Source organism: Buteo buteo, chromosome 17, assembly GCF_964188355.1.
Source record: "Buteo buteo chromosome 17, bButBut1.hap1.1, whole genome shotgun sequence".
Taxonomy (NCBI): Eukaryota; Metazoa; Chordata; class Aves; order Accipitriformes; family Accipitridae; genus Buteo; species Buteo buteo.
Window position 1 is genome coordinate 6,431,586 of NC_134187.1, and position 12,570 is coordinate 6,444,155.

At 40.8% G+C, this 12,570-nt stretch overlaps 1 protein-coding gene across 1 annotated transcript in view; it reads right to left on the bottom strand.

The window, feature by feature from the left end:
• RCAN2 (regulator of calcineurin 2) overlaps nucleotides 1-12,009 on the bottom strand; it is a 93,168-nt gene extending 81,159 nt beyond the window's left edge. Inside the window, exons 1-2 of the mRNA XM_075048986.1 lie at nucleotides 11,879-12,009; nucleotides 2,487-2,713 (exon numbers count right to left, since the gene is read on the bottom strand). Coding sequence (XP_074905087.1) covers nucleotides 2,487-2,711 — 225 coding nt within the window. The 5' untranslated portion in view covers nucleotides 2,712-2,713; nucleotides 11,879-12,009. The remainder of the gene's footprint in view (nucleotides 1-2,486; nucleotides 2,714-11,878) is intronic.
• Nucleotides 12,010-12,570: the final 561 nt, after the last annotated feature.

A 12,570-nucleotide genomic window follows, 5' to 3' on the forward strand; every position in this document is an offset into this window, starting at 1 on the left:
AGGTAACGTAACTTTAAAGCTGTCAGAATGAATTGTTTACATTAATACTGTTGCATGCCAAAACCACTCAAAGTTTATATATTTAAATATTATTTACACAGCAAGTTCACACACCAAATCAAAACAACCATTTCCAATGACCCGTTTCTCTGGCTTTTGTTGCTAGCTAACTTGTAACTTCCAAACCAATCATACCTCCATTTTCCTCCTAAAAGTGTAGGTCAGGAATAAATGTCGAAAGATACATTGCAAAAACTTTACTTTCTGTAGAATGGATAACACCATGGAACTACTGTAGTTATAAACATTACCGTAGTATGTTCTTTAAGAAGTTTAGTGTACCACTACATATACATTGGATCAATATATAATTGAAGATATGAGTGTTAGCAGCATTTATTGATTGTGATTCTGTGAGATTTTGAACTTCAGCTTAGTAACTTGACAATATTTTATATTGAATTCATGTGTGCTCTTATCCTGCAGTAACAGTTAATAATAGAAAGGATTACGGGTATTAATCAACTGGGAGCACAAGTACATGTTCTACAGGAATAATAAAAATCATAATCAGCTCCCCAGGTCCTTGGATTTAATGAGAAATCTGAAGGTAATCCCATCTAGTTTAATACAGACTTACAGGAGTAACCACTTACCTGCAAACAGAGCTGTTCAATCCATGTTATTGACAGATAGTTTACAGACATGCACATGGAACAGAATATCCACCTTCACAACCCAGCTGCTATTCTTAAGACACATCCTTAAGTCCTGCAAGTCTTTGGGGATTGCTATCCCACATACTTACATAATCGCCCATTCCATTTTCTAACTAAGCCATCAGCTAAATCCTAGAATACAGCTCTCAAAAGGGAAAGCTCAGGAGCAAGTGGGGATAGAATCTCTAAAGGATGAAGAGAGATTCTCTAGTTCTAGGCAGGCTTCCATTTTCTTCCTTTAAAACTGGACTTTCAAACCCCTTCATATTTAGTCAAGTTCATTACCAGATGGTTACAAAATTCTACAATATGGCATAACATAAGTGCAAGATGCTTATTAGCAAAAAGACTTAAATACAATAAAATGGTGCACCGTTTTAGCGCTGTGGTATGAACTTTTATTTTCTTTTAATCTATATTACTCAAACATACACAAGACATCATTATGGAAGACAAAGATGCCTAAAAACTTAAACCCAAAAAATTCCTCTTGTGCAGCCTCAACAGATACTTCTTTCAGTACCTTTAACAGGAAGCATATATCCTTAGAAGTCTTGGTTTATTTCCCTTTCATCTGGTAATTTCCCCATTAAAGACCCTTTGTCCACCCAGGCCAGCTCTGGTTCCAGTGAATCTGTAGTTTTATCTGGATACTTCATCAGCCAGTTCCAGCCAAAACCCACTTTACCACTTGCCAGCTTGTTTCCAAATTGAAAATTCTGGACAAGACACTCAAGTAACCTCAGATGTGCCTATAACAATTAGCCTAGACTAATTTCATCAAAGTCCCAAGCTGTCAGTTTTATATTCCCAACTTCTTCATCAGGAAGAATCCTAGGCTAAGAAACAGGAACTGAACACTTCCTGCAAAACTTGAATTTTTTTTTTTTTTTTTTAATTTGAAGAGGATATTTTTTTCAACATTCTGTTTTAGACTAATTGTAGACTTAAAAATATTCTCACCCAGTTCCTATTGTCTTTGTTCTCACTATCGTTCATCTTAGATTTTCCAGATAAAAGAGTATTTCAGGTAACTTAAAATATTTGGGACCTTATCACTCTCTACAACTACCTGAAAGGAAGTTGTAACGAGGTGGGCGTCAGTCTCTTCCCCCAAGTTCACAAGTGATAGGATGAATGGAAACGGCCTCAAGTTACACCAGGGGAGGTTTAAATTGGACATTAGGAAAAATTTCTTCACTGAAAGGGTTATTGAGCACTGAACAGGCTGCCCAGGGAGCTGGTTGAGTCACCATCCCTGGAGGCATTTAAAAAACATGAAGATGTGGCTCTTACGGACATGGTTTAGTGGTGGACTTGGCAGTGTTAAGTTAACGGTTGGACTCAATCTTAAAGGTCTTTTCCAACCTAAATGATTCTAGGAGAAAATAGAAGAAAGGCAGCCTCCCATCACAGTGGTACATGATCAGCAAGTGGGAGACACTTTCACATGATTAACTTTGCCACCTCCATCATGATTGCAACTATGGTTGCTATGAAGATATGTACCCAAATTTCAGTATTCTGCAATTCTGAGCAAAAGAAAAACTTTTCTTGTTCACCGTAGTTGACAAAAAGGCTTTTAAACTCTTGAAATAAACATTATGGCAGAGTGTTGTTGTCACCTTAGGAAGAAGTCATATTTGTGATCCAGTTTCTTTGTACAAAACAGATTAAACTATTGATCTGTTTCATTGAAACTGCAGTAAACACAAACATAAGGCATATGTTTCTTTTACATTGAAAATAAGGAAACTGGCACCATACCTTACTGTCCTCATCTTCAAACACAGACTGGTGAACATTACAAGCAAAGAGAGAATTCGGGAGGTCATTGAAGTCGATTATTTCATGAAAGTCTTCTTCTGCAAAACATCTCTTTAAATCATTGTCTCCATTTAGAGAGTAGAGTAAGAACTGTCCTCCATCTTCCGGGATGCAGCCATAGTGACCAAGGCCTCGCATTCCAAAGAAGTACGAGTCTCCCCTCATCCCTGGCAGCATGGAGAAGAGACACACAGTTACACTACACTTTTAAAAATATCACATACACAAGTTAACCCAGAAATTCTTAGTTTGGGGGCTTAGTTTGTAGAAAGTATATTTCACACTATTTTAAGGCAACAACTGACCTCTGAAACAGGGCACTACGACTAGTTTCACCAAGATTCAAATAGGGACTTTGCTTTGGTTCCATTTATTAGGACAGAAGAGATCTAACCGTATCAGCACAAGCTGCTGAACACAACCAGAAGCAAGGCATTTCTTAAGTTGCCCTTGCCCTAAAAGAGAATACTATATTGCATTTGGGTTTGAGAGTTATGTTTGTTACTGGAAAGGCAGGCTGGTGCTTCCGAGCCTGCAGTCAGCTTAGAAAGAAAGTATAATGCACTGGGTATGAAAAAAATGAAAATAACTTTGAAAATCATACCAGATATCAACTCAAAGGAAAAAAAAAAAAAGGAAGAAAAAAAAGACTGTTAGAATGAAGCATGAACACAGAATCAAAAAACAGTACAACACATTACTATTATAAAGAATAAAGCCAATTTTTTTTCTACAGTTTAAGGACAGAATGTACCCTGTTTTTCCATGCCCATTAGCAATTTCTTTGTTTGCATCTTAATCACATTAGGAAGCAAATAAAAAGGGAAGAGTGGGCTCAAGAGAACATTCTCACCACCTTTTGGGAAAATCCTGCTGACTTTGGAGCCTTTACTCCAAATCCATCAGAGCAGAAAGATAACTTTAAGACACACAGAAGTAACAAGCCCATACATCAAACAGTATCCCTACTGTTGTTACAAGAGTAAACTTCATACCAGCCAAGGGAAATAAGTAAAGGTCCAAGTAATTATCAATGTGTTAATTAGTATAAATTCAGGTATTTATCAGTCCTTAGTACAGGTGTATTAGATATCAAACTATAACCTCTATAGAGCTCCAGTAAGCTGACTAGAAGCTATGTAGGGAAATAATTTAATTCCCTTGTATTTTTGTTTCTTTCAGTAATAATATGCAATCATTGGCTGCTTTTTCTCCTCATAACATAAGGAGTTAGAGAGTTACATAAACAGTGTGCTCATCCATTTCAGATTTGCCCTTGCTCTATTGCATACTTGCTATTCTCTATAAATAGTTGTAAATATTAGTTCAAATACAATATTTAGAACTTGTGTCCAAAATTAAACCCTATGGGCTTATTACACTCAATCTCAGTAAAGCAAAGTTAAATTATGGAGCTAATTTGCCACGTCTGTGCCTTTCATATAACCTCAATCCTGCTGCTGCTCTAAAATGACATTTGGCCGATGACGGAGCACATCATTCCGTAACTTTATGTTACGGAAATGGTAGTAATTGTTATTGCTGAAGTCTCAGGGCTAACAACAGAAATCCTCAAGAAAACAAGATAAAGTCATGCCCAAAAGTATCAGTTTGGAGCACTGAGTCCACACTTACCACACTCCCAAATCATGTGATAGAGACAGATTTATTAGCCAGAACAATTAAGGTTGGAAGGGGCCTGCAGAGGTCATCTAGTCTGAAACACAAGGTCAGACCAGGATAATTCAGGACCTTGTCCAGAGGTAAGTGTACTGCAATACCACTCATAGTACATATAATAATTTGCAGAGAGCTGGTAGGTCACAGGATCTTAGCTGTCCTCCTTTTCCAGATACTAAAGTATGTTACACAGCTCAGAACAGAACAGTTCCCTAGTCCTGTATTGTATGCATGTAATTTATGAGGGAGGGGTTTAAAACAAACAAGGATGCAGTGCTGTAAGGAAGCAAGTGTAGCATGAAAGCCTCAGGCCAATTACCTCTTTTTACTGTGTCAACCTGAGGACAGGTTTTTAGACTATCAAATACACACTAGTATTTTTGCCAGCTCAGTCTCACATTAGCAGAACTATCTCCAACTAATTTCAGCTTAGGAATTTAATTCTAACTGAAAAAAGAGCCTGAACAAATGACAGAGGAGATGGCTACAACTTCAACAATATACATTAGTGGAGTAGGAACTCAGTATCACAGCAATATTGCCTCTGGTATTTAAGCCAACTCACTTAAGCCTAGTATTATTGTACATGTCAGTGTAAACATACCCATGTAAGTACTACACAGAAATCCTCACAGCAGCCACTGCTGGGGAAGAAACTTCAATTCTGAATGTATCACCACTCAAGCAGAAAATATTAATAGATCATTTACTCCAAATACAATCATCTCTAAATGTTTTCGCCATCATGTCTAGCCTGTGTCAAGATGAGACTCATTGCTTTTAGGTTTAGAAAAATAAACTTCAAGCCTAGTATGTTACAAAATATAATTTACATGGCAGAACAGACTTTTGCCTATGAGCATGAATTATTTCATTTACAACAAACAAACTACTTGCAGTCAGTAAAGATACTATTTTATAGTCACACTGGGCAAAAGCCTTCTTCCCCCACAAGCATTAAGCTGCAAGAGGCCACCCAGCAGAGAGGGGTGTTTCAAAGCCAACTTTACACAACAGACTCAAGAGGATAAAGATGACACAAGCTGATACTCAAAAGTTGTAGGAATCTGGATTATGAATTAACACTCAGTAAGCATTCCAGTGAGAAGAGGGGAGATTAAATGGAACTGGGGGTAGTGAAGTTTAAGATCTACAAGAATGTCCTAGGATATAATGAAACAGGAATCTGCTGGCTGAATGGAACTTAGAGTCAAAATAGAGCAAGAGAGGCAATACAGTACACTGACTTGTTTTCCATATACATCTCTATTTATATTAGCCAATTTCTTAACCTGTACTTTTTAGTCTAATAAATAAGCTTCACTTTCACTGTAAGTACGATAGTAATGTTGAAGATAACTTCATGGCAGCTAACAAATTTCATACATTCTGTTCGCCAGTGCGTAACAAAGCTGTTAGGGTGTGCAGAGAAGTAAAGAATCTCAATATATCGACAGAAGTCAGAGAAGCCTACAGGTTTCTCCACTAAACTGTTGTTTGTTTATTTTTTCTCCTGGGACAGCCATATTATAAGGTACTAGATAAGAAAGGAAGCTTTTAAGTTAAGAATTAAACAAAACCACTATGACAAGCAACAGAACAAGTCACAACCAGGAAGTTCAGGCTTTTAACCAACTTAGTTGAAATAAGGAAATTAGCATACACTATAGCATGTGATTCTACTATGTATAGACTTCAAAGTTCTACCTGAGATTAGAAATTAATAAATACTCTTACATTATGTGGCAGTAGTTTTGCTCTGCTAGAGCTCTTTAACAAGAAAAGCTTGCTCCTTTTTTCAGACAATTCTTGAGAGAGATTTGCTCAGTGGGATTTGGGTATTAGCCAAGTCTTCTTAAAGTCACCATCTCACATGCCTTTTGACCATCTTTTTTTCAAGACTTGTAGGTAGGTGCGTATACATGCACAAGCCTCTTCTACACTTAAGATATACCCAGAATTCTGATCAGTGTTGCCTCCACTAGCAAGTCAACTTACAATACCCTGATTATTAAACCCTCTGCCCAATTTAAGATGGGACCTGAACAGCTAATATCTGTATGGAATAACTATTGTTTCACAAATTTTACTTTGCTATACAAGGGCCATGTACCACACGATATTAAGCCCAGCCCCACAATTAAAATGGAAATCTCACTAATAAAAGACATATGTTCCCCAAGAAAAAATAAACTGCCTATAAGCCTGAGCTCAATGGTAATCAGAGAGGGCAAACATACTTGAATCAACATTTGTTAGCACACTTCAAACCCTTGGGCTGTAAGTTCAGATTCTGACTGGACAAACTAGCACTTCTGCCAAAAGATGCAACATTATCTGTCGTGCACCTCAGGCTTCTCACTTCCAACACCAGACACTTCCCTACACAGAGACAGGCCCCATACTACCTTTTTTAGTGGAGAAAGCATCTCCTGCTCGGATTCATGGCACAACTGCACAAACTGATTCAGTTAAAAGAAAAGACCAGGCCTAAGGAAAAAAGTTTGGGTTTAACTCCATTAGGTAGATAACTGACCTGACTGATTCACTTCATGGCTACATAAATATTTGTAGCAACCAGGGGAAAAAAAAAAAAAAAAAAAAAAAAGAAAAGAAGGCAAAGTTTGGGAACGCACTGGCAACAGCAAAGGTTACAATTGTACTTTTCAGCAACTAAACCTACTTAAAACATTCATGAAACTATAATCTGAGTTTTCACAGCTCTGCATGAACTTCATAATAAGTCACAGTATCAGAAGTTACCTTCAACCAGTTATGAGCTGGAAATCTAATGTTTTTCTTCATTATAAATAATGTTACACATATACATAAAAAATTGTAACTACATATCCTTTATTATGTCTGACAAACACCTTAAGGCTCAGGTGTTTTGTTGTTGGTAGTGTTTTGTGGCTTCTTTGAATTTACTTAGCCACTTCAGGCAATAAACTGTCAAAAAATATTCTTTCCAATTATTTTACTAATATAGAACAAAAGAATTTACACTTCAAATACCTTAAAACAATTAATTCTAAATCATGCATAATCCATGAACTGGATTGCCATATAAAATAAACTCAATTCAAAGTCATCTTTTATGTAACTATAATACAATCACTGAATCACATTCCCATTTATATTAAAGCTCCTTTCCACAGCTTCTGACAAAGTAAGTTAGCTTCCCCCTTCGTATGGTCCCTTTTATATTATCGAAAAAACAGAAAGACATCCACATAAGAGTAAACCGTACTCATCTTACTTTTAAAATGTAATGAGTTCAAAGTGACCTATGCATTTACTTCTCCATTCCCAAATCAGGAAATTTTTCAAATACTTAAAATACCAGAAGTTGTCATACAGAATTTCAGAAGTGGCAACACCACAAAAAAAAAAAAAAAAAAATACAGTAACACTAAGGCATCATCCAGCACCAATATCGATGCTAAATTCATTCACCAATATCTTACCTGGGACCACACTAGTAAACTCCATAGCAGGATTGTTCCCTTTAGAAGGCTGAGATACTGAGACATAAACAAACCTGAGCCCAAGTTCATGTAACCTCCAGCTAATGCTGACTGCTTTTCACATCTGTTTATCCCTTTTAAATAAAGTTCACCCATATGTAATCCATGTTCCTACGTTATTTCTGAATTTGGTGTAGGGTTTTGACCCTAAACTTCCAAGTCAGAAAATACATTACATAGAATAGAGTACCCCAAGAGTGCAGTGCTATTAACCCTTGGAAAACCATAGCAGCCACTACCCTTCCAGACCCTATGTGGAATCTCCTCGTCACTTCTTTTGTGCAATTCATACACACAATTTGCACCACTTTACACTGATATATGTTATTTCAAATTTCTCCTCCTGTAGTGAAGGAGTGCAAGAGCTTGTAATTTGTCATAGTTCAAAACATGAAGCAAACATCCTTCTCATTGGAACAGACTATGTCATGTCAGTGTTTAACCCTGTAGGTACTGTAATTGAAAGCTCTGTAGAGATTCCAGGTGGGAGCTATGTATTCATTCCGTTACCTCACTATTTTTAGACATGGCACACCTCCAATTAAAATTAACAGAGATCAGCAGAAAATTACATTCACTGGCAAATAGCAATAGCTTACTGAAGTTTCTATTTGAAAAATTGTTATCAAAAAGTATTACTTTTTTAGTGTAAAACTGGAAGGGCAATTATGTTCCTCTTGTTATGAAGTTAGACCCCTACAGAGCAAAGAACTGCAGCTGAAATTTTGCTGAATGAATACAAATTGAGCACATGAAGCGCTTGAATGGATCAATGCCTTATATATCACCCAGCACATATAGATTTATCCATTGTTTTTATGGAAACTAATAATGCATTTCTTTGGTGACCATTTTCCTGTCTTAGAGTTTTAAAAAAGAGTCCCTGTGGGACATCAAGAAACAGGCACATATCTCTTGAAATTGCTAGGAAACTTTGCTTTTTTTTATTAAACACTGCTTGCCATGACAAACAACATGACTAAAAATAGAATAAAACAAACAAAATGTTACAAATAGAAGCTTTAAATATAATCACTATAAACTAAAAGTTTTATTGAGTCCTGAGTGCAAACCTAGAAACAGTAATCTACAGGAATTAAGAAAATTTGGGAAAAACACAAAGCAAGAAAAAGGTTGCAGTTGTTTTTCTAGAAGGGTCCAGAAAAAGTGCAGGGATTCCACTTTTGCTGCTATTGGAAAAAAAAAAAAAAAAAACAACCAACCAACCAACAAAACCCCAAACAGCAAGTTTTACCATAATTCAAGGGGGGGGGCAGCACAGGGAGGAATCAAACCCGCTGAGTAAGATTTTATTGAAACAGTCAGTTTTTACTTAAAATAGTCACTGACAATGAAAGCAGAGTCACCAATTTCTGTAGCGTTACCCTAAGGATACAACAACTGCTGAAGTCAACTGGACCCACACTGAAGACTTTGGCAGAAGGCACAAGTATAACAGGGAAGTTCACATAGTAGTAGCCTGCTGAGATTTCACTCCATTCTGCAAAATGAACACTGGAGATTAGTATTATTTTTATATGGTGCTAATTCTTCGCTATGGAAAGCTCCCATGGACTTAAATGGAGACGTTTTACTTACTTAGAAAAAGCAGAACAGGACCTTGTTTAACAGGATTCATGAACTGTTGCAGTCTCAAAGGCCATATAGACTACAGTCACCACTTCCTTCAACCTTCACCTCTGCATCTCCCACCTGGACAACAACTACTCCCTTTACAGTAATAAAGGTTTCCAGTACAGTGAAGTCCACTCACGTGTTAACTGCAATTTGGTTAGCACCACACAAAAACAGTGTCAATCTCCACTATGCCTCTTACAGAAGTGGCAGATATGAGGAAGAGGATTTTTTTTTTTTTTAAATGCTAACTGGTGCAAATCCCAAGTGTTCTAATCCTTTCCATTGACATTCTAGCCGTATTAAATTTAGCTGAGACTTTGTAACTATTTTTGGAAGCTTTTAGCATCCAAAGGGACTATTATTCACTTTTATTCATCTAAAGCAGGGCTGGCCAGCTCAAGCAATTCAAGACCTGCATATTGCTCAGAAGGCTCAGCTGTGCTTCCCATGCCAGGGATGTATCCTATGACCAGTAAAGAAACCCAGTTGGCATTGTGGCTTGCTAAGCAATCTGTATCTCCAGCCCTGGAGAAAACAAGCCAGCAGACACTGGTGCTCCACCCTACTAAGCCAAGAGTCCAGCCCCATCCCACAATGGGAAGATGATACTTTGAGCAACCAACGCCAGGGTTGAAGATTTTACATGCTTTTCTTAAGATCAAGCAGCTGAGCTACGATTAATCAACCACTAAAGTTACCATGGTAACATTAAGGTATTCAAAGAACAAAAAAACCATCCCCAAACCCAAAGAAACCAGAACAGAACAAGCTTTCTGATTACCTTCACTTGGCCTCTACGCTACTCTATTTGAAGCGAACCAGTTTTATAAGGGGCACACAGTATTACAACATCACTGGCCTTCACCCAGATCTGTCACCTCACACAGGGGTCAGTGGAACACTCGTTTAATATCCCTCTAGCTGGTAACATAAAATTCATAACCATACCCCAATCCTTACCAAGACCTACCTTCCCTTTCCCTGTTGGGAGGAAAAAAGGAAGAAACCATGTATGTCAGAGCTATGTGCAACAGGAGTTGTTCACAGTGTTGAACTCCTAGAAGATACTCAAGACACCATGATTACTTGGAATATAGTTTCAAGGTTTCCTTGAAAAGGATTTTCTGCTGGTACACACAAGTAATTTATAACTTAAAAAGCATTAAGGACACCAATGCAATGACAAAGATTTTCAATACATACAATGGCAAACCAAGACACCGAATCTGAATATACACTACAATATTTGTTAGAGGGCAAGCTAGGACAGCTTCTTCTCAGAAGTTTAAGGAGAATGGGACAGTTCCTACTGTTAAAAAGACAGGTACCAGCAGTTACTAGTTGACAAAGTCGATAATCTACAGAAAATCTTATGTCCTTCTTTAATGTGATATGTTTGTAGCTTTTCTGATTGTTTTATATTCTCACAGTGGTCAGACTTCCCTCTGTTCAGGAATGATGTGTAACCATGTAATGTAGTTTTACTGCAAGAATAAACGCAGCAGTTTCTTTACAGTAGTTATGTATTTTCATAGAAAAAGAGTTTTTCCTCTCTTCCTCCAGAGCAACTATCCTAACTAGGTAAACAACAAAGAGCAAACCAATTTTGAAGCGCAGGACTTGAAAGCCTAACACAGAAGCATTCTCATTTTTACAAATTCTTTCAGCTGTAAAAACCTATCCTGCATTTTCCTTTTAGGAAACTAGATTAAACTCCAAACTCCAGCAAGAAAGGGACCAAAATATTTTGGAGAGATACAAAGGAATCTAGGAAACGTGGGGAAAAAAACCCAAACCAACAACTTTGGAGAGCTACCTGTTACATAAGCATCAAACAACATCGGTGCGGGATGCTGCAGCTAACCTTAAATCAGCCCAAGAAGAGTCTCTCCCAGGGATACGGGCTTCACCGCATTCCTGCGCGCCGGACCGAAGTTCTACAAGTAGCCGGGACAGGTCTGCATCCCTGCAAACGCCCACCTGCTTCGAGCCGACAGCCAGCGCTCCCCGCACGGCTGCAGAAAAAAAACCCTTCCCACCTCCCCTGCGCCTGCCCCACACGCCGGGATGCTCCCTCCCCTCCCCAAGCCCCTCTCCGCCCCCGGCGGACCGACCACCCGCCCCGGAGGACGAGCCGACACCACGTTCTCCCTCACCACACACCTCCTCCTCCGGCCACCGGCCGCTTCCAGCCGCCCGCCCGCGGCTGCACGGCGGGAACCGACCCCGGCCGGAGGGCGGGCGGGCGTCCGCGGGGAAGCCCGGGGGACCCCCCTCCGCGTCCGAAAAGCCACGGGTGAAAGGAGCCCCGAGGTAAGAGCGGGGCCCGGGGAGGGAGCAGGACGGCGGGCGCCGCAGGGGGAGCCGGCGGGGCGGTTACATAACCCCGCCACGGCGGGCACACGGCGCCAGGTCGGCGGGGCAGGGCTGCAACAGGGCGGCCCCGCCGGGGAAGGAGACCCCTCACGGCGGCGGCTCTGCCCTTACCTGCTGCGGCTCGCTCGTCCTTCGCCTCCGCCTCCCCTGTGGTCGCCGCTGCCGCCGAGCCCCGAGGACCGCGCCGCCGGCTCCTCAGCGAGCGAGCGCCCCGCACCTCTCGCCTGCCCGCGCCGCTGAGGCGAAGGTGGAGGAGAAGGCGGGAGGAGTGAGGGGCCGCCGCAACCCAATCAGCGAACCCCTCCGCCCAAACGGGCGGGCGGGAGCCACCAATAAGCATGTGAGGAGCGAGCTGTCCCCGCCTCCTCCATCCTCTGGCCGCGCCCCTCACCTCCCACCGCTGCGCGCCCGATTTCGGTTCCCCGGGTGGGCGGCGGGGGCGAGGGGCCGCGGCGTCCCCTGCTTCGTGTGGGGACGGGTGAGCCGAGGGGGGGTCTCGCGTCTCCCCCGGCACCCAGGGAGCGGTAGGAACCAGGAAGCGGTTTCTGCCCTCGTTACTAGTGCGTGGCAAAGTTTCCCTCCCTCAGGGTGTCGACCCCCTTGCCCTGAGGTGAGGTGACGTGAGGAGAGGTGGGGTGAAGAAGTGGGGTGAGGTGAAGTGGGGTGGGGTCGGGAGATGTGTGATGGTATGGGAGTGAGGAGGGGTGAGATGGGGAAGGGTAGGGGATGGGATGGGATGGGATGGGATGGGATGGACAGAGGTGGGGTGGGATGCAGAGAGAACAGGTGGGATGGATGCCCAC